At 35.0% G+C, this 22,149-nt stretch overlaps 1 protein-coding gene across 13 annotated transcripts in view; it reads left to right on the top strand.

The window, feature by feature from the left end:
* Positions 1 to 22,149, top strand: part of cadps2 (Ca++-dependent secretion activator 2) — a 295,984-nt gene that overhangs the window by 200,392 nt on the left and 73,443 nt on the right. For all 13 annotated transcript variants that reach the window (XM_088645120.1, XM_088645117.1, XM_088645119.1 and 10 more), the window contains exons 13-15: positions 2,974 to 3,161; positions 19,369 to 19,470; positions 21,695 to 21,758. In XM_088645120.1, the coding sequence (XP_088501246.1) occupies positions 2,974 to 3,161; positions 19,369 to 19,470; positions 21,695 to 21,758 (354 nt within the window). The remainder of the gene's footprint in view (positions 1 to 2,973; positions 3,162 to 19,368; positions 19,471 to 21,694; positions 21,759 to 22,149) is intronic.

Below are 22,149 nucleotides of genomic sequence, written 5' to 3'. Positions count from 1 at the left end.
GAAGACCCTCCAGGCAGATTTAGGAAATCTGTAGAAAGCAATTGTCACTTCTCAAAAAGTACTTATCATCCCAACTGCGAAGCCCCAGGGGTTGGACACTTCTTTTCCCCTGACAAATTCAAGTAAGTGTTATCATTAAATCAGGAAATGTTAAGAGAAGTCATGTACAGCCATAATGTAGTTATAAACATTCAGTGTTCCTGCCTCCCACTTAATAGTTGATTTGCCTTGTGAGACACACCTTCGCTTTTGTTTCCTACGTAGAGCGCAATTAAGGCCTAATTAATTAGAAATATTGTGCCTCTAGACTTCAGATGAAAAGCTCTTAATTACAGAAAGTAGTGCTCATACAAAATGAAGTGCAGTATACTGAATATACTGAATATATCTGTAAAGGACACGGTTTATTATTAAGCAGTAAAATAACTGTAGCCAATGTAAAAGAAATTAGGTGTTATTCTTGAATTTAGCCATATCAAAACTACATTTTTTTTGTTTTACAAAAATACTATTTAATAAAGAGTTAAGAATCAATGACACAAAATAATTTCTCAGGAGCAGTTAAAATGCCACTAAGGAACATGTTAATTTCAAATATGAAAGCAGACAGCTCGTTATAGGGTCCATTATTGCCAAGACATGAGTTTACCATCTGTTTCTTAGGAGTTTAACATCTTGCATAGCTATGGACATTTTGGTAAATGCTACATATGTATTAATAGAACCTACACACTTTGAGTTCCCACATCAAAACATTAGTAAAAATGTTATCCATTGTCAGGATAGCGTGAAACACTTTTACATACAAACCAGAAAAATGTCATTTAGCTTCATTTAAATCAGTTTTGCCACAGCTCTACTGTATTAACAACTATACTGTATACTGTATTAGTGTTGTTGTTATTATTATTTGCTTAGCAGATAGCCTTATCCAGGACCACTTACAGTATACAAAATAATACTGTGTACCAATACCGTGAGCTATAAAAGAAAAATAATGAATGTTTTCCAATTTCAGTGAACACACATTTAAATATTTATTGCTTGTAACATTAGCAACAATGATCAATAGTAAAGTATTTTTCCTTGTATATACTCTAAATGGTTCATTGACCCTAAAATGCCACTAATACTGCACTATACAGTATGTGTTAATTTCAGTGAGTCTTCTGGGATAATAACTGAAACTTAGGTGTAATGACTCATCCATTCATAACAGTTGTCTGCTAGATTTTTACCATTTAATATCTAATTTTAAATTATTTAAACCTTTCTATTAATTAATTTTAGTTAATTAGTTAATTTTTCAACGTGTTTTTTCAGCTCCTAAAATGATTTCCTATGTATGGCATCTTTTTATTTTAGTTGCATTGCTGCTGTTTGTCCCATATTATACAGTATGCAGTCGTTAAAGTTGACACATACAGTACAGTGGCCTTCCCTTTCAGATCAATGATTCATTTTGACTGGCTGAAAACTGAAATCAGGTGGATTTACAGTTACTGACTGATTTGTAGATTATTTAGATGTACTGTACTGTAGTTATTTATAATGATACATAATCGAGAAGTCAAGCTTTTGTATATTTACCTATGTTTTTGGTGGTTAATCATGCTTCTCAGTGTTATTGACTGTGAATTCAGACCTTGCAGCACAGTGATAGTATTAACTTTGACATAGCTTGTGTTTTTTGCTGGTCAGACTTTATAGAATTTACTTTATAAATATTACAAATGTACATAACTTCCTTTTGTCTACTTAATCCTCTTTTTTTACTGGTATGGAAATGTAAATGTTAAAAATAAATGGATAAATTATAAAAAACCTGTCTTTCTGATCTTGATTTTGAGCAAATTCAATTACATGGTAATTAAGAAGAATTAATTTAATAGTGTTGTAAACAGCAGGGTGCCTTTTTTGAGTTACATTACAAATTAAATGAGTGCCAATGCATTTAGCTGGTATTTTTTTAGGTTTCTGTTCTGTTTTGTCATAGTGTAATTTATAGCAATTGCAACATGGTTTGCATTTGATATATTAAAAAAAAACATTTGATGATAAATATGAAATATTTCTGTAAATCAAGCCAAATGACTTTTTATCATTTCTTAGCACTCTTAGGAAGATTACTTATATGGTTCAGTTTGAAGAGTTATACCACTGGTGAATTAAAACCATGATAATGTTATCATTCTAGAGTATCTGTCATTTTTTAACATCTGAAACTAAAATGTGACACAATTGAAACAAAGAGCTATGATTAGTTGGGACTAACTTTGGATATTTCACTCTGACTTCATTTGACTTTTGTGAAGAAAGTGTTTTTACCATTCTGTGGGAATCTTCTATTAAAATTTCAGTTAACTCTGCAGATTTATATTTCTTAGTAGCCCTTTAGATTTATGGATTTATAGAGAGGAACAAAAAATACTTACAGCAGCGAACACTTGACAATAATCAATTAGATGTGACTGGTAAATGTGTTCATATTGGATGCTCATGAATTAGTTGTTGTAATGTTTTTTTAGATCCTGATCAATCTGAATCAAAGATTGCTAGATGACAAAACTGTTTTCCTTTCATGTAGACTAGGCAGAATTAATAACAGGTGTTTCAATAGTCTTGTGGATTTGTTCTTTCAAATTGCCCAACTTTTGAAGACTCTATGTAAAATACATGAAAGGTAATTGAAAAATGACAGATGTAACACAACAAACAAAACTGTGTATATATTAAAAATATAAGGTAATTTCAAATCAGCCTAAGCCTTATACCAAAATCCCTTAGAGATCATGTGTAGGTTAATTCCAGCACTTTTTCACTGATTCTACTAAATAAAACACATACAATACGTATGTATCTGCTGCCTGATCAGTTCTTTTTCCCACATTGCTGTCTATATTGCACTGTAGGGCTGATTCGTTCACCCGTGGTCATTTTTAATGACTGGAGGATTTCATTGTTTCCGTCTAGGGCTGGTTCAGTCCTGGCCAGGTGTTTGTGCTGGATGAGTACTGTGCCCGATATGGAGTAAGAGGCTGCCATCGACACCTTTGCTACCTTAAAGAGCTGATAGAGTATGCAGAGCGCTCAGCTGTGATCGACCCGACCTTGCTTCATTACAGCTTTGCCTTTTGTGCTTCTCACGTTCATGGCAACAGGTAACTTAATATCTCAACGCCCACTGGTAACCAACAGCTCATATCCAGGGAATGTGCAGACCTTTTATTTGTCACTAAATGTGCACCTTTTGTTCTGTTGTTTTTTTTCTGTGCTTAACTGACGTGGAAGGGAAATGCTTAACATTCCTTACTTTTTAAGTCGTGTACCACAGCTGCATGTAATTTTTAAGTACACTGTTACATGGGATACATAATAAAGTGTCTTTTAGACAGATACTCTTCAACAAAGTTAAAGGTGTTTGTTTTATCAGTGCATAATCAATATGTGAATGTCAGCAGATAAATATATTGTGAAAATTAAATATATCAGTGTATAAGTGTGAAATAACTGCATCTTTTGTTTTAAATGCAAATAATGTAAGATGTGTTATGACAGTGATATTTGGCAAGTATTAAACAGCAATGAAAGTTAAGGCTGGGCTTCCTACAGTATAAACCTCTTTATACCCATTACTGAGACAATTGATCTTTTAGTTGTTCAATTAAACACAATGTCACCATTCATTTAGCAGAACAAAGGATGGCTATAGAACAGTTAAAATTATAAAGATGTATTCTTTTAAACGAATAGAGACGTTTATCTCGTATTGTATATTTTGACCTCTGATTTATATTTCATTTTAATTTAAAATATTTCTGTACCTTATAATAATATTGTTTGATAATAGTCCATTGTAGTATTGTATAGAGGAGATGTGACACGGACGTATGACACAGAAAAATAGCTACAATTAGTTATGAGTATGAATATTAATGAGTTTATTTCCAATTGGAAATGTACGTATGTACATAAAGCACACCCTAACCTGATAAAGTATTCCTTCTAACAGATGCATAGAAAAATGTATGTGTTAAAGAGTTCATTTTTTAGCATCAATTACCTTTTAGGAACTGCCTATCATTTGTTGGGCCAATTTTGAGTATTTTATTTAAAAGCAGATTGACAGGAATATAGATAAAAATAATGTTTTATACAAACAGATGGTGCTTTATTGTATGTCAAAGGAAAGTCAATTATCAATATAGTGTTGAAGTGAAAAACCTCTGATGCTAATCAGATCCTTACATTTAATAAAAGAAGATAGTAATAGCTGTCACTTTCAAGATTAAAGGAATGTGAGTTTGTGAAAAGAAAAGCTATGTGTGAGTATAGGTAAATCAAGTGCTGCACCCAGACTACATACTTGATTTTAACAACAGCCACAGAGTTTTGTTCTTTTCAGATGTTCCCTTTGAAACTCTTCTATTTATCATATTTGTTTTTTAACTGCACATGACATTTTCTTATCCTTTCAATATAAATTCAATAAAACCACAACAATTTTTGTGTGCTTCTTTTATTTGTTGGGCAATTTAACAAATTAGTGAAAGTAATGATTAGCCCTTCTGTCTAATCACCTCCTATAAAGGAATAAAATTGCACTCACTGGCTTTTTGTCAGTCTGCTCTCTAATTTGAATAATTAAGTTTCCTCTAGGATTTCTTTTTATTCAGCACCTGGCAGGCCCTGTTGTGAACGTGCAGTAATGATACATGGGGCTAGTTAATTCTTCTTCTTGGATTCAAGGAATGACTGTGAAGTAAATTATGACTGTTCAAAAATTGTAGACTAGTTGTTTTCTACTTAAGCGTGCAGTGAGGTTGTGCACTTGCAATTTTACTATTATTTTTTTTTTAATTATTTGCTTTTCCTTTGTTATTTACCATTTCAATTTATTTTATGAATCTTATATTTTTTGCCTACTTAACTAAGGTTGGAAAGCACCCGTGGCAGCTTGCATCTGCATTACTCTCCTATTTCCATTGTCTTATTTCAGTCATGTTGTCTGTGCCAGGTGTCATTGTTTCTTTGACGTCTTTTTACGGGCCCATCTGTTTTCCTTTTCTGAAAGATTTTTAAGGAGGTCAGTGCCGTGAGACATTCGTTAGCAATTTGTTTTTCAAACTGAAATGCATGTTGATGTTTTCATGAGTAAATCGGCACTGTGGATGCTAGTCATCCCGATTTATCAGAGCAAAGACAATATAAATACTTGGCAAACAATTGCCTTTTTAGGCTGGTATATGCTTAATTAATTAAAGTGCATTGGTTATGCATTAAAATGGTTTTGAGATTCCTTTGTTATATGTAAATTGTTAAGCACAACCAGTAAACAATAACATTTCTTTTTTAGCTCATAGTTAGGAGGAATGATCATTCAGGTAGGAATGTTGACTCATTACATACAGTATACAGAGCTCTGGAATTTTGAAATAAGCTGAACTCATTTTCCTACATCACTTATGCACTGAAGGTATCAATGTCTGACTTCTGCATGTGCCTCTGTATGAGGTAGTAACTAAGACACAAGAGCAAGATACCAGATACTGGTGTGGCTGTGACTGCTCTGTATTGTACACTGTGTTCTGCTTCTAGCTGCAAAGCTACTCAAAGTTCATAGTACTATCATTTAAAATGTAAGAGCAAAAGGATTACTGATTAATTTATTTTGATAAAAGTCTGAACCATATAAATATTCTGTTTTTGATAGAATAATGTCCCTACTGTGGGTAATGAATGGTGGACAAATAACAGATAAACTACAATAGCCAATTAATGGAATGGTTGTATTTTCTTTTACTCATGAAATGGAAATATGACTGTCAGGAGGATAGAAACCACTAGTCAAGCCCAATTTGAGGTTGGTGAACTTAAATTATGAATATTGTAATAAAATATTTGAAATTGTAAAAACAATTCATGTCTGTTTTAAAAGGTCTATTTGTGGATTTGATTTATGCCACTGTTTTAAAACTACCTTGATTTTTTCATGGGTTTTAACACTTAAGATAGAACTGTACATCAGTCCTATACAATTTGGATACAGATGTTATTCATATATTTTACAATGGACAGAAATAACTATGATTTTCTAATATCACTTAGGAGGTATATAAGTAAACTTTTTTTATGTCATGTGGAAGGATAAACCTGAGTTTGAGATATGACAGGCCTGTTTTAGGTTTGAAATGAAACAGATTGAGTAAAGTGACAGATTTCCATAACATAACTGAGGGGATGTGTGGTTCAGGATGACAGGAGTGACAGTCTCCTAGCTCACCTTTCTCACTTGTCACTTTCTATACCTAAAGCTTCTTGCTGTCGTATCTGTCAGTAGCTCTGCTGAGGCTAAATATGACAGAACTATTTACTTCAATCCTTCTCTCTTAGTCACTCCTGATGTTTGGCCATGATGGTGAAATTTTCTACTTTATCTGAACCTTTATAGCAGTCACCCCATTAAAGGGACATGACATGTACTAGACCTACGGAGCATAAATAAATATTGTATTTTGTCATTCAGATCTGATTTATTCAAAATATTGCTTTGTTGGCAATGCACTAGGTTGCACTTGGTTGGAAATGTTTTTGATGAGGCCTTCACATCCAAGGTTCACAAATGTCACTCACAGTTGAGCAAATGCTATGGTAGAATTATTCAAATAAAGAAATCCTAAGACTTAGTAACCTGTACCCTTTAAATACAGTCAAAGAAGAGGAAGGTAATTTCTGTCTTTTCAGCAGCCTGTTAACTTGTCATGACCTTCACAGTACCAGGTCAGTATTATCCAGGCTCAAACATTGTCACTTCATTTCATTTGGACAATACAGCTATCCCTGATCTGCTGTCTCTCTCTGCTGAACTCTGACATGTGCAGTGAAGCATTATGGGAAGTTTGATAGGATTTTGATAAAAAGAGCCTCACCAGGAGAAAGCTGCTTATATTTGTACACAGCCAGTATAATAAAGGGTGTTTTTCAAGTGCCTATTGGGAACTTGCTTCCAGTTACACAGTCGATTATGTTTGTTTAGGACAAAATAAAACATTGACAGTAATATTTTTGACATATTGTTATTTATATGGACATACTGTACTTAAAAAAAGTTAAATGTATTTTGACCTCCAGTGAACAAACCATTTAAACCTTTCATTTTGCTATAAAATAACGTTGGTAACATTATTTCCAAAATCTTATTATCCACAAAATAATGTATTAATAAATAGGAACTATATCTCTCTTTTGGTTTTCAGGAGGAAAAAGACTAATTAACAAAAGTCTAATCTGTAACAGTTGTAAAAATGAAAGACTGTTTGTGGCACCAGTGTTTAAGATTAACTGAGCTGTTAAAGCATGAGACTTTGAATCTTAATACTGTATGAACCTCACCTTTAGTATATGAAACTATGAAAGTAGTTGTGGATGACATAACTTAATTTCAATTGACTTTTGAAGTGGAAATGCATTTAAATATTTAGCATTAGCATTTTTCCTCAACACTTTTCTGTTTCTTCCTTCTATGCTTGTAGTTCCTCTAGTCTGAATCGGGGAGGTCTTGCCCTGGTACAGGAGAGCTCATTGTCTTCTGGCTTTCATTGCAAATGAGGGGTGAATGACTGGGGTCAATCAGTTTCTTAATTAGGAGAGGCTAACATGCTTTCTCACTCTCTGAAATTTTAAGACTACCTACAGTATAAAACCTTTCTGCTTCCAGGCCTAGATATCCCCAATTGAAAAACTGTTACTGGAGTGTGATATATATATAGTAATAATATTATAATGTCACTAAGACTGGAAGTGATGCATGTTCATCTGATGTCCTGTCATTTTCATCACAAAGCACTTGATTAATGAGTGCATTAATCACATTTTCACAAATACCTTTGATTTAATTAACAAGCACAACTTCTTTCTAAAGAGCTATCTTTATTGCACTGTGAACAATAAAACTGCTTTTAGGACTCCTGGTTAGGGTGCGGATGGTAATGGCAGCATAATATGGATCAACGCCCGACAATTTTGTAATAAAGCCTTGAATTTTTATTTTTCTACATTACGTTTGAAAAAATAATAACTATGGCTGAAGGGGCTATCAGGAGAAGTAGGAGAAAGCTACAGACCGTGGAAAATGTCGAAACTGCAACTTCTGACCGCAGTCGGAGCAGCTCACCGAGTTCTGAACAAGATGGCGCAGACGCCAGTCTTCAGAAAATATCATACGAACTTAGAGACTTCAGATGGGTCAATAAAGAGCAGCTTACAGATATTAAACAGGAGCTGAGCAAGGTTAATAAGAGACTGGATAAGGCAGAGGGATGGATCGAAGAAGTGGAAACAGGGGTCTTAACAACAGGAACTGTGATAAAGAAACTCTTGCAACGACAAATTACTTTGGAAACTAAATTAACAGATCAGGAAGGAAGGTCGCGCAGAGAAAACATTCGGATTTACGGAATCCCCAAAGAAACAGAGGGTCGCTGCATGGTCACCTTCCTTGAAAATCTGCTGAGGAAGGAACTTGATTTACCGAAGGATGTGGAACTTAGATTTGAAACGGCGCATAGAGCGTTAGCGCCGAGATCTAAAGGCCCTGACGCCAAACCGCGCTCCATTGTAGCCAAGTTCTTAATTTACAAGATGAAAGAGGAAGTGTTGCGTAAAGCTTCTCTTTTTCCATAATAACAAACGATTTTACGTGGATCATGATTACCCCTCGACAGTACTCAAAAAACATATGGAATATTCTGAACTCTGAACATTTCCGAAAAGGCTATGGGTGTTTTACGAAGACGGCACCTGCCTATACCATTTGGCAGCAGAAGCCACAAAGGACATGGCAGAGCGGGGACTCAAAGTACAAGTTATACCACCAGCGCCTACACTGGAAGAAGAAATCGAGCGACTGTTGACTTGGCAGAAGCCTGGTAGATGGGGTGGCCCTGGGAAAGACCGGTCCTCGAAACAACAATACAAGGAGAAACTACAGAGTTTCAGGCAGAGATCCCCCCTTGCAAGATTGAAGAAAATGGATACAGTGAGTTGTTAAAAGTTGGTCGGTATTTAATTGTTTAGGGTTTTTTTTAATACGTTTCTTGCGATGTTTAAGAGAATTTGTAAATGTCGGGATAGATCTCTGGTGATTACGACTACAGTGACTTTTTATTTTACTTGGATACCCTCTTTTTTCTTTTTATAATATAAGTTTGGATTTGCCATCGCACCGCCTGCTTAAGGGCCATCCTGCAGAGGAGAAGGAAGACTTCACTAACAGACTTTTTTTTTTAGAAGAGAAGCCCACACAGGGTTCGTAGAAAAGAACCCCACAGTTGGAAGAAAGTACTGTGAAAGAGATGGAGATGGATACAGTTTTGTTTAAGATTGTTTGGTTAATGTTTTTGTTTACTGTGTTTTTTGGTTTTGACGCATTATTAGAAAAAATGATGGGAAGAGGATGTTTAACAATATGAAACATATGTCTCATGGGAGAGAGTTTGAAAGTTCTACCATTTACATAAAATATGTCCAAGCAAGACCTTAAAATAGTTACATTTAACTATTGGTAATGGAGTACCCTATTAAGAGAAGTAAGATTTTGTCTAAATGAAGAAAGAAGGGGCTCATTGCTTTTTTTTTTACAAGAAACATATTTAAGTGTATTGGAACATGAGAAATGAAGGAGAATGGGTTTCTCAAAAATCTATTTCTCCTCATATAAATCTGGCCATAGGAGAGGAGTGGCTATACTGATATCTCAAAGGGTTCAATTTGAGTTGCTTACAGAAGTTAAAGATAAGGAGGGAAGATATGTATTAGTTCTGGGAAAATGGAAGGGGAATTACTAACGTTACTTAATGTATATAATATAATAATAATATATTATTATATAATATAGTATATTATATAATAATAATAATGTATAATGTTTCTTTATTAGCCCTATACAATTTCTTGCATTAGGAATTCGTCTTTTCCCATACCCCAGCTTTTCTCCATGGAGACACAGACACACAGACAGGGAGAAGCTTGGGGTCAGAGCGCAGGGTCTGCCATTGTACGGCACCCCTGGAGCAGTTAGGGTTAAGGGCCTTGCTCAGGGGCCCAACGGAGTAGGATTCCTCTGCCGGCCGTGGGATTTGAACCGGCAACCTTCCAGTCACAGGCGCATATCCTTAGCCACAGAGCCACCACTCCGCCCTATGCCCCACCTGGTAGTGATTTTAATTTTTATAAAAAATGTTCGATTTGATGGTTAATGCACAAGGGATACTGCTTTGTGGAGGTGATTGGAATGTGCGTTTTAACCCTAGGCTTGATTCTACAAATATATCTTCTCAGTGAGATAAGTCATTGCGTGAAAGGATTAATGTACTGATGGGGGAATTGGGAAGAATAGATCTTTGGAAAGATTTCTATCCAAGTGGGCAGGATTATTTTTTTATACACAAGAAAGAGAGACATAGGATTCAGCATTGCGATATTGGTAGAATTGATTTTTCAGACCACGCTCCTGTGTCATTGTCCATATGATTAAGTAATAATCATGGAAATACAACATGGAAGATGAACTCCAGCCTGTTGAACGATCCACAATGTAAAACACAGATAAAACAAGAAATAAAAATATTTTTGGAGGAGAATGATAATGGGGAAGTGGGACCAGAGATGATATGGGACACATTAAAGGCAGTTATAAGGAGGAAATTATTGCTCTGAGCAGTCATAAGAAGAAGGTAAAGCAATTACAATGATCTAATCTGATTATAGTTATAAGAGTTGGAGATAAAACATCAAGAAAAACAGGATTAAAAAATCATGAAAGAAATAAAGAAGATTAGAAACAAAATAGATGTCTTATGTACACAGGAAATTGAAAAAATATATAAACTGTAAGAACTGTAATGGTGTATTATATAAATGGGAAGAAATCCAAAACACTTTTACAAATTATTACAGAAAACTATATACACAACCCCATTCAGAAAGTGAAGAAAAGATGGATACTTTTTTGGAATCTCTCAGTTTACCAACTCTTACCGAAGATCAAAATAATATATTAAAAGCGCCGATAACACCAGAAGAATTTAATTCAGTGATTACGAGCCTCAGAGCTAATAAATCACCTGAAACTGATGGTTTTAATTCAGAATGGTATAAAACCTTCTGAGCAGAATTAATACCAAATCTTCTTTCTGCTTGTAACTTGGCATTAATTGGTGGAAAAATGCCCCCATCATGGAGAGAGGCTATCATCTCAGTTACCCTAAGGAGGGGAAAGATAGATTAGATTGTGGATCGTTCAGACCAATCTCAGTCCTTAATGTGGGTTATAAAATTTATACAACAATACTGGCTAAAAGAATTGAAAAGATTCTCCCTCATTTGATACACTGTGATACAAACAGGGTTTATTCAAGATAGACAAACCCATGATAACATTCAACACACATTGTATATCATGAGCCATATTCAACAATATAATTTAGAAGCTTCTTTGATGAGCCTAGATGCTGAGAAAGCTCTTGACTCTGTTAGTTGGAAATACCTTTATAGGGTCTTAGGTAGGTTTGGTTTTTGTGAAAATATTATCAAAGGTATTCAAACTTTATATGATAGACCAACAGCACAAATTAAAATAAATGTTATCTGATAGAATAACTTTAGAATGAGGGACTAGACAAGGCTGCCCTTTATCTCTATTCAAACTTTATATGATAGACCAAGAGCACGAATTATGAGTTTATGAGTTTCAGTTCTAGAACTGAATCTGTAAAAATGAATCTACTGCCTCAATTACTCTTCCTATTTCAAGCACTCCCTGTAGAAGTCTCTGCAAAACAATTTTCAGAATGTGATAAGATGATTTCTAGGTTTATTTGGCAGGGGAGAAAACCTAGAATAAGATTCAAAACATTGCAACTTTCAAAAGATAAAGGGGGTATGGCTTTACCAAATTTGAAGGATTATTATTATGCATCTCAAGTTAAACCTCTCATTAATTCTTTAAATCCATTGAATTATCCCTTGTAAATAGCCCCCCAAATTCAGGCATTATTAGGTAATAGGAATTTAGACAAAATTACTGAAAAAATAGTCAATCCATGGATAAAGTTTCAACTAAGGACATGGAATACGATCACAACTAAGTATAATTTATGTTTTATGGAAAAGAAATCATGTTCTACAGAGTATCTAAAAGATAAATGGGTGAAAGAAAGTGAAGTTAGAATTTTGAATGAAGAGTGGCTTAAAATTTGTGAATTTCAATGTAGATGTACTAACTCACATTTATGAAGAGAGTTTTGCTGGAAAAACATTGTTCAATTTTTCATTACTCAGAGTCAGAAGGCACACCATACTGAGAAAAACTATAAATGTTGGATATAGTGCGGAAACCAAGGTAATCATTGGCATATATTCTGGAATTGGCCTAAAATAAGGCTTTTCTGGAAGGAGTTACAATGAAGCCCTGGAAACTATATTTGAAAGGAATGTACCCTTTACATTTGAGGTTTTATATTTTGGTAAACTGGATTTTGATTGGAGGGGAACTGATGAATATTTGTTTGGAATCCTTATATCAGCAGGGAAGAAAGCTATAACAAGAAAGTGGCTTCTTCCAGATTTACCAACAATGAATCATTGGATTGAATTAATAAAGGAAATATATATAATGGAAAAAATAACATTTTCACTAAAATTACAAATGAAAAAAAATGTCAAATATTGGTCTAGATGGGTTCAGTACATTAAACCTTTAAGGTCGGATTTTGTTGAGATACAAATTAAATTAATTTAATAAGGTACATTTATATAGTCTCCTCCCATTTCATATTCATAAATGTTTAGATCTTCCTTCTTTTGAATGTATATAGTTTTGTTAAAAAGTTATATAATTGTACAATACTAGGGGAATAAACAGGAATGTTTGCCTGTGATGTAAGGCTAAATAATGGTGGTTTATATGTAAAATGGTTTTGTTTTGTTATTTAAAATTAACAATTAACTGCTTTTAACCATCACATCCAGATCTGTCTTTGGATTATTTTCTGAGCTGTTACTAAACTGAACTTAATCAAATCAGAATTTTAACTGATTTTTTACAATCTCAAACTGACAAAAATGTTTAATTAACTATATTATTGATTTAATTTATTAATTTAGATATTAAAAGCTCACTTAGAACAAAAGTTAGAAATCAGTGTGTGACTTGAGAAGCAATGGTACTTACAGTACAGTTATAATGTATTTATACTTGTTTTAATACCTTTAGGAGATATTAGATGATGATTTCTTAATGAAATATGATTGGAATTTAGGTGTAATCTTGATGGCTGAAAATATACATGTACTGAAGGTTATACTCATATTTTTGCATGTCAAAGAACACATGTTACTGGTATGGGCATAGTCAGGGGCGAGCTGCAGTACAAACGTATAGGCATAGAAATTGTAACTTTTATGACATGATGTGGCTAAGGATCTGGGCCTGGTGCTGGAAGGGTGCCTACTCCATTGGGCCCCCGAGTAAGGCCCTTAACCCCAGCTGCTCCAGGGGCGCTGTACAATGGCTGACCCTGCGCTCTGACCCCAAGCTTCTCTCCCTGTCTGTGTGTCACATTGAGAGCAGAGTTGGGGTATGTGAAAAGACAAATTCATAAAGTGATCTTATCTTATCTATTAGCATGCAGGACAAAAGGTAACCCATCACTATGCTATAGAGAGAAGTAAAAAAAAAGGTAGTGGCTGCAGGATTCCACATAAAATTGTCTGAATGATTATACTTCTCATTCCTGCCAGGCTCTAGCAAGCACATTTGTACTGGTCTAGATCACATCAGTGATCAGCTGTTGTACACATGACATATCCTCATACAGGTCTAAGAGCAGAGTTACATAGAATTTGTGGTTAGGATAATATATTTCAGTACATTTAATTAGGATAATCTTTGTCTCATTGTGCTGGCATCTTAACAGCTCACTTTTTGTGCATTTACAGAAGTCTTGACTGTCCTGTGTTTACATACTATGGCATGACTCTGAGGAACTCAACAAAGAAGAACCATTAACCTTTTTAACTATTAACTATCTAATTTTTTTTCTATAAAGGTTGAGACAAGCATAGACTCTAAAGCGTAGCAATAAATACCAAACTTGAGTTATTTTAATATTATGTCAATGGGGGTATTTTAACTAAAAAAGTAATATTGCTGTGCTACAATGTGTTTTTGCAGTTCATCCACACCATAACCCCATTTGTGCTTACATTACCTTTCTTCATGAAAGGAATATGTACTCTGCTACCTATATACTTACACTTTCAGTTTTTGATCAGATAATATCAACGTGTTTGTTCCTGACCAAAAGCACAGTGTGAATGTGCCATTTCCAAACAAAAATCAAACATGAACGTTATCAGTTCTCTGAAAAATATGATTGTACTCAGCATTGCTATAACTGAAAGAAACAATGTGTTTCCATGCAGTTGAGGAAATCTTTTTTATCAAATGTTTTTTTGAGGAACTACCACCCTTCCCCCAACCCCTGGTGGGAGTTCAGAAGACTTTGACTCACATTCAACACTTGGTTGGATTGTGATGCAGCAAAGATTATTATTGATGTTAAATATACCACAAGACTTTGCATGACACAGTGCCAAAACAGACATTTTACAGGCTTTACGGTCATACCAGACAATATGCTTTTAGTTTTGAAGCAACTGAGCAGGTTTCCCTGTGTACCAAGAACAGGCACAAGCATGTTCATCTTAAAATCACTTGTTGTTCTGTGGTTTCTTTCTTGTATATGTGGAATGTTACACAATTGAATACAGGACCTGAAATGCATTCCTATGCCCTGTGATAGAGTACCTGCATTCTATTTGCTATAACCTGAATAAACCATGAGGAAATGAGAATTGTCAAACCAGGGCTGAGGCAAGACCAACCAAGATGTAAAAACCTTCCCAACTCTAAGTTGGTCTGTACCGGTTTTGTCGTGCAAGACGCTGGTCTGCGGTCGGTGAGAGTCGGGGTTCAAATCCCCAGACTAGTCTGAGGACTGTGTGGGGTGGGTTCAGGTCCATAGACTGCAGAGCCTCACTGCATTTCCCCAATCTAACCTGGAAGAATAGGAGAGCTGTCTGTACTTCTCTTTCCTAACCTTAACCATATGGAAAAGTGATACTGTACATGTTTTTCTCTCCTAACCTATGGAAAAGCATTACATGCTCCATTACATGCCTCCCCATCCTACCCAACTCTGTCTGAGAGATGGAGCTACTGCCTGCTGGAAAGCAGTGCTCTAGGGCACCAGCATAATCATGTTAGCATGGGTGGAAAAAAAAGGAAGAGTTTAAGAAATAACCCTTGGAAATAACTATTCATCCAAGGGACTGCTTCAACTTCTCCTTTCCTCAGCTCAATCAGGAATGCTTCTCAATAGAACACAGGTGGAAAGGCCAGTTCAACACCATCCTCAAGGTATGAACACTAGTATAGTAACTATAGCATTTATTTCTTAAGACAGACGTTGGGGCCCTGCTGGGACTGGACTGCAATTGTAGTTTTTTTTTTCTGTAGACTGTAACTAATGCACCAGTGGCCTGTTCATCTTCTTCCTTACCTGTGGGGACTCTTGGTATATAGGCAGATCCTCTTTGCTCAGCTCTGGTTACTCATGGGACACCAGACACTTGTTCCTCCCTCATAACTAGGAACTTTTGGAATGTAGACATATTCTCCCCCTCACCTCTGGGGCCTCTTGGGTCAAGGGCCTGATCAAACCCTGCTCCTCTATCAACGTTGATGCAGCAAGTTTTGCAGTTTCATTGTGGCTCAGAATTTCAACTAATCTGGCCCTTTATACCAAGTCCTCCTGTGTCTGAAGGTCTTCCAATTTATCTTCATTGTCTGCAAGAATCACATTCACTGACACTCTGTAATTTGCTAAGAGACTTCTCTGCAACCTTCAGCTTGATCAATAGGTGCTGAGTCACTTTGGTTAACTGATCGAAGACAACTTGTGCTTCCTACTTGAATTACGGCAGCCATTTTTCCCCATTCTGCCTTTATGGGAATCTAGAACAACGCTAGAAGTACCTCCTTCATCTCCTTCTGCCACTGCCTAAGCTGTTGTTGCATAACAACCTTCCCAATCTGAGTAAAACTGACTTCTTCTTGGTATTTATTTTTCAGCAGACATCAGTACTTTCAAGGATTTCTAAACGTTCCAGCTAAAGATTATATTTTTGGATCTGTAATTGTGCACATTCATCATACAGTTGGAGATTCTTCTTCTGTTTTCATTTATGTCCTCTTGATATGTTGTTAGGGGGGCTTCTGCAGTGAGGATTCTCTCCTCCAACTGTCTTCTCTCAGCAAAGACCTGGCTGTGCTAGGTCTATAGATTTTCCAGCAGTATGCACCATCACTTCGGCTTCAGAACCTTCACTTCTACTTTGGCACTGAATGCCCTAGACAGGAGATCTGGGAGGGAAGCTATCACCTGCTTGACCTTCTCTGGCTCTGCATGTAGGCCATGGACTTCAGCTGGCTGATCATGCAGCCTTAGCAGATATTTCTCTGCCTTGTATGAATACCTGCACTTTCCTTCCCTCTGACTGGTCTCTAATGCACACACCCTGTAGCACAGATCATCACAGATTGCTCAGAGAAATGACTTCTTCATTACAGTAGCCTTCTGAAAATACTGTCAAACACTGAACCAGTAGCAGAAAGCAATCTCTGTCTTCTTGGTTGGAACCTTTCTTATGGTCTGATTCTTTTTGAAGTGCTATAATGCCAGGTCCACACTACCAAGAGCACTGATGAGTGGTTATGGTATAAATTTTAAGAGGTGTTGACCCACCATCCTTTGATTTCCAGCTCTTTGGGCCATTTAAGAAAACTCACTAATGTGTAATCACTTGTGATGCTTTGGTGTAGCCACTTTGAATTCTTATCTGTTCTTGGGTTTAGGAACTTGAATGTTCTGTGCAACTTTAAATAAGGGCAATGACTTCACATAAATAAAATTTCCACTTTTTTTCTGAGATGAACTATTTGTTTGTATTGGCTATGTGTTTTCTATCATTGGTAGACTGCATTGTGAGCATCTCCCAATAGGTTTGAAAGCATTTTTTTCTACAAAGAGGTACAGTACAGTAGCTGACATATTATATGGCAAAATGTTTCTGTATACTTCAGAATTAATTCTACTCCACCTCATCATTATTTCCATTATCAGCAAAGATGAGTAAGACTGTTCCAGGGTCAGCCACTGGGGCCCAGACCACGTTATTACTTCCTTCTCTCTTCACAAGTGAGACGGTATTCCTTTAAACATATATACTTCTCTCTCCCTCCACATTTGAACTTTTCTAGAGAAATTTGACAAAGGATTATTTGAGTCTCACCTTTTCATAAACCTTTATTCCAGAGCCCCCTCGGCACATCTTGATATTTACAATCGAACTCTTATCTGTCTTTTCCGGTTTTTGGTTATGATGGTTATGATGAAAGGTTTACATTTTGCAGTGCAGCGTTTGAAATTCTGCTGTGTCAAATCTTTGAGAGCTGTGGATTTTTATTCCTTAACCTTTGCACTCTGGATTGTTGGTAATTTCTATGAAAGTTGTTTTAAAGTTTTCCTTGAAAGCTCTTACAATTTTTCTGGAATAAGCTGCAGATGTTTTTCTATGCCAACAAGTTCGTGGCTGACTGGTAATTATACCCCTTGTAATTTTCTTTTTCAGTGCATTCCAAATTGTAGATTTTGGTACACCCAATTTCTGTGCTATGGGTCTAATTGAGATTTTTTTATCAGCTTCAAAATTACCTGCATTTCTTAAACAGGGTGTTCCTAGTTTTCATTTTGACTTGCAACTACAGACTCCAAACACTGAAGTCACACAGATACAGGTTTATAGGATATTCTTTTATGAGTGTCTAATTATCAAACAACACAAATATGTCAGATTTGGTACTTTGATTATCACAGTATTTGTGCTCCTTTATAATAAAAATAAAAAACTGTTTTAGCAGTCATGAGCTGTTTTATCAGTCATGTTTTTTGTTCACATTAAATTATTATTGGAATTCATAGTGAAAATCCCACTTTAGACTTCACTGTCCTCAACCTTTTGGAAGGTAATGTCTATATTATTCAACTAGGCATTAGTTAGAATCTATAGAGATGATCTTAAAATGATTATTTTGTACTTTAAATATGCTACATTTCTATACATTATGGCCTGGAGCACACATGACGAAGGGAAACAAAATCAAGCACTGGTTACAATTCTAGATTGTTCTTCTTTACTCCACAGTCTGCTTTGTAACCATGAATGCTCAGATGACCTTTCTAAAATGTACCTACAGCTGGCCTGTTCTGTAGAAATAAATGAAAGAGCACTGAGGATCTGGAGATTGGAAGGGCTTTATTTCTCAGCAGGATATTTGCAAGAAGGAGGGCTGAACGGGGTATTTACTCCTTCCACTTTACGAGTGCATGAAAAGAGATTTACCTTTCACTTTGTCCAAGTGCTTAGAAAATCCCTCTACAACATTGCACCTCTGACAAAGTTCAGATCTTATGTGGCTCTTTCTTAGGAAGGGATAAGAAATCTTTTCCCCCTTTTTTTCACTGAGATTAGCGGTTGTTGTTAAGGCAGTGGATTTTTTTTAAATGGACTATAAGTGTGAGAGGGGAAAACTCCAAAAACAACACATAAAATACAGCTTATTTGAAGTAAAAATATTAATGTAATTGTAGAAACTCATCATTGCATTTTGAAACAGTGCATGGTATTACAATATCCTAGAATCTGTTAGACGTCCTTTATACAGAGATGTGAAAACACATTTTGAAGGAAACCAGTGATGATGTACAGTAGCCTTAGATCGTGATTTGCAGGCACTTTTCCAACATAGCTAAAAGAGAAAAACACTGATTAAAGTAAATCAGACCAGGGGGGTTCTACCCCACAACAAACTCACAGATGTGATACAATCACTTTGTTTCTACTTTGTCATACATTACATTTTTTCTTGCTTTACTCCTGATGTTGAGTTTTCCTCCAAATAGGTATATCAGGTGAATATCAGCATTTTAAACATTAAGTAAATGGAAAGACTATTTCCATTGAATCTGCTACTGTATATACAATGTGCTTCATAACCTGCAATATTAATGAAAATAAAATACTGTAAAAACAAGACTTAAAAAACTTTCAAACCCGACTCCAGAAGGTTTTTCTGGCTTTTTTTTTTATAATACTAAATATTTTATTTTTCATATGAATTGAACATTGCAGTTCTTCCTGATGCTAGTTTTGTAACAGAATGGGAAAATATAATTTTATTTACAGACCTGATGGAATTGGGACAGTGACCATTGAAGAGAAAGAACAATTTGAAGAAATTAAGTGCAGACTTCTGGCTCTTCTTGAAAACCAGATTATCCACTTCAGGTAAAGACCAATAAACGTGCATGGGAATAAAAAATGCATTGTCCACTTATATTGTCTTTGTTATTTTTAAGTCATGACTTTAATTTCTCTTGGTTATGTAAACTATTGCTTTTACTAATATATTTTGACCAGCTGATCAGCCTTTCATACTAAAATATTGCTGTGTTAGTAGAAAGATTAAGATTTTTAAAAATCTAATATTAAGGGTGTAAAATAATGTTTTAAAAGAAAAGACTAATTAGGTTTCACATCTTTACTGCTTCAATACACTGCTTTTCACTTTATGTCCCCTAAAGATGAGTGTAACTGATAAACCCTATATGTTAATAACATACTATTTAAAATTGTTATCTGCTGTCCTTTATATGTTCCTAAAATGTCATACATAGTGTAATTCAGATTGTTTTTATATCTAAATTAGCACACCTGTGTCTATAAATAGAGCCAAGAATGATGATAAAACTGAATCAACAAACTTTTTTGTAGGGACCCAAGTTTCTAAAGTGTGTATCACAATACAACGGTCTAACTAGAACACTAATGCAGATTTTCTGTTCCCACTAATTTCATAGCATGTGGGAGAGCTGAGGATAGGATATTATGATAAGAGGATGTTGTTTTTCTGATGTTCATGCTCAATATCTCAGTAGCTTCCCTGCAGTGAAAAAATGATTCTGTTTCATCGCTATTCTTTGGTTAATTTATGAACCAGGGTATGCGAATTAAAGTATAAACACTTTCTTATTTGTGTCGAACATTGTATTTTTGGAATACATACAACACAGTGGGGAGTAGTGGAAAGTAATATGTTAATTATCAGAATCACAGGGTGTTTTGCAACCTTTGAATAACTAGCAAAAAAGAAAAATTCTAATGACATTTTTCTCAGCAAAACATAGTACATGGGATGCTTTTTAAAAATATATATTATTATTTTTATTCCCACAGAAAATATAGCAATGATCATCTTACAGAAGATTTCTGTACGTTTTCTGCTGAATATGGCACTAAGAATAAGTTGTGAAGCTGGGAATGTTATGAGTTAATTACTTACTAGCCCATATATTTAATCTGTTTTTTAAGCATTGAAATGTTTTTTCTGTTGCTTATATTCTTTATATATTGTAAAACATGAATAGCTCTTCAAAAAATATCCACTTGGGACTCTACTGATTGGAATTGGTGAATGTAAGATTAGCATCATCAACATCTACTCATCAATGCCTCTCACTAATAGACTAATAGGAGTAAACAATGGGTTAAAGAATGTATGGATTATGCAAATATGTAGAGTAGGACTGGCCAGTAGGAGGGAAATGCAACAACAAAAATCACATAGCTCATTTGCAATCAGGATTAGGTGGTAACACAGTGAAGCTGATTAAGACTATTTTACTAATTTGTTAATGCCCCCAAGGGGGAGTGTTGGAGTGTCAGCACACGGTGGGATAATGGGTACAAGTGGAAGCCACTTCAGTAGTTAAATCTTTGGTTGCACCTGCACGTAGATTGCACTAGCAATCTTAAAGACTTTAGACTTTTAACTAACTCAGTAGGAGGATGTCCGAAATTTTGCTTTCAATTTCCATAACATGTACCCTCTCCAAACAGGTAATTCTAATACAAAAATATCTCTCTCTTTAAAAACATATCAATAATGATGTGTTCCTCTCCATGACCAAATCAGCAACATGCATTAAACAAAACAACCATCAAGTTAACAAGCATGATTCAGAATCTCACATAATATATCGAACATAAAAGTATAGCGAAATCAGCACTAGCAATTCTGCTGTAATAGAAATACAGTATGTATTGTTTGTGACTATTTAGACTAGAAGATGAAGAAATATTGCACAACATATTACTTTATCAAGAAACAAATGCCCTGAGCGTTCCTTTAATTATCACTATCATTACTGTTGTTAATATTATTATTGATAATAATCTATATAAAGTAATTAATATTATACAGTATATATACCAGAGATAAAGTAATATTTGGGTCACCTCAGAAGGGAAGGGATTGATAGTTGTTTCGAGGGCTTGTTCAAAAAGTGTTAATTTCAAAGGTATTGCATATCATATAATAAAAGCATAGACACAACTTACACAATCTGTCACCTAATTAGTAATTATAAATTATTATTGTAATTATTTTACAGTAAAAGTAGAGCTGAAAGGTCCAAAAGTTACTTCTTATTTTCTGTCCTTTTTATTACAGGTACTGTTTCCCATTTGGACGACCAGAAGGTGCTTTAAAAGCTACTCTTTCCTTGCTTGAGAGGGTATGTCTGGGATTTGTTAATGCCTTGTGATCTGTGGGTTGGCATATATTGTAAATGAACAGGTGATCAAATGAAATACAGTACATTAATATTATACAGTATATATATATATCAAATCTTATATTTTTAAAACATTGATAGGTCATTGTAAAGTTAAGACTAGGGGGTCAGTGTAATTTAAAGAAGGTAAGTGGGGATTTATTGCGTTGATATACCGAAACAAAAAAACTGCTTCTTTTGAACTCGCATGCCTTGTTGTAAACAACAAGGAAAAACGTAAAAAAAACGTTTTGAACACATTTTAGAGTTTGTTCATTATCTCTATATTAATGTCAGTTAAATGCCACGCTCTTATCCCTTTTCGTTTGCAGTGTAGCTTGTAATTTATTCA

Source organism: Lepisosteus platostomus, chromosome 9 (genome assembly GCF_059453375.1).
Source record: "Lepisosteus platostomus isolate fLepPlt1 chromosome 9, fLepPlt1.hap1, whole genome shotgun sequence".
Classification (NCBI taxonomy): domain Eukaryota; kingdom Metazoa; phylum Chordata; class Actinopteri; order Semionotiformes; family Lepisosteidae; genus Lepisosteus; species Lepisosteus platostomus.
Note: the sequence above shows the minus strand (reverse complement) of the source record. Positions and strands in the feature narration are given on the sequence as shown.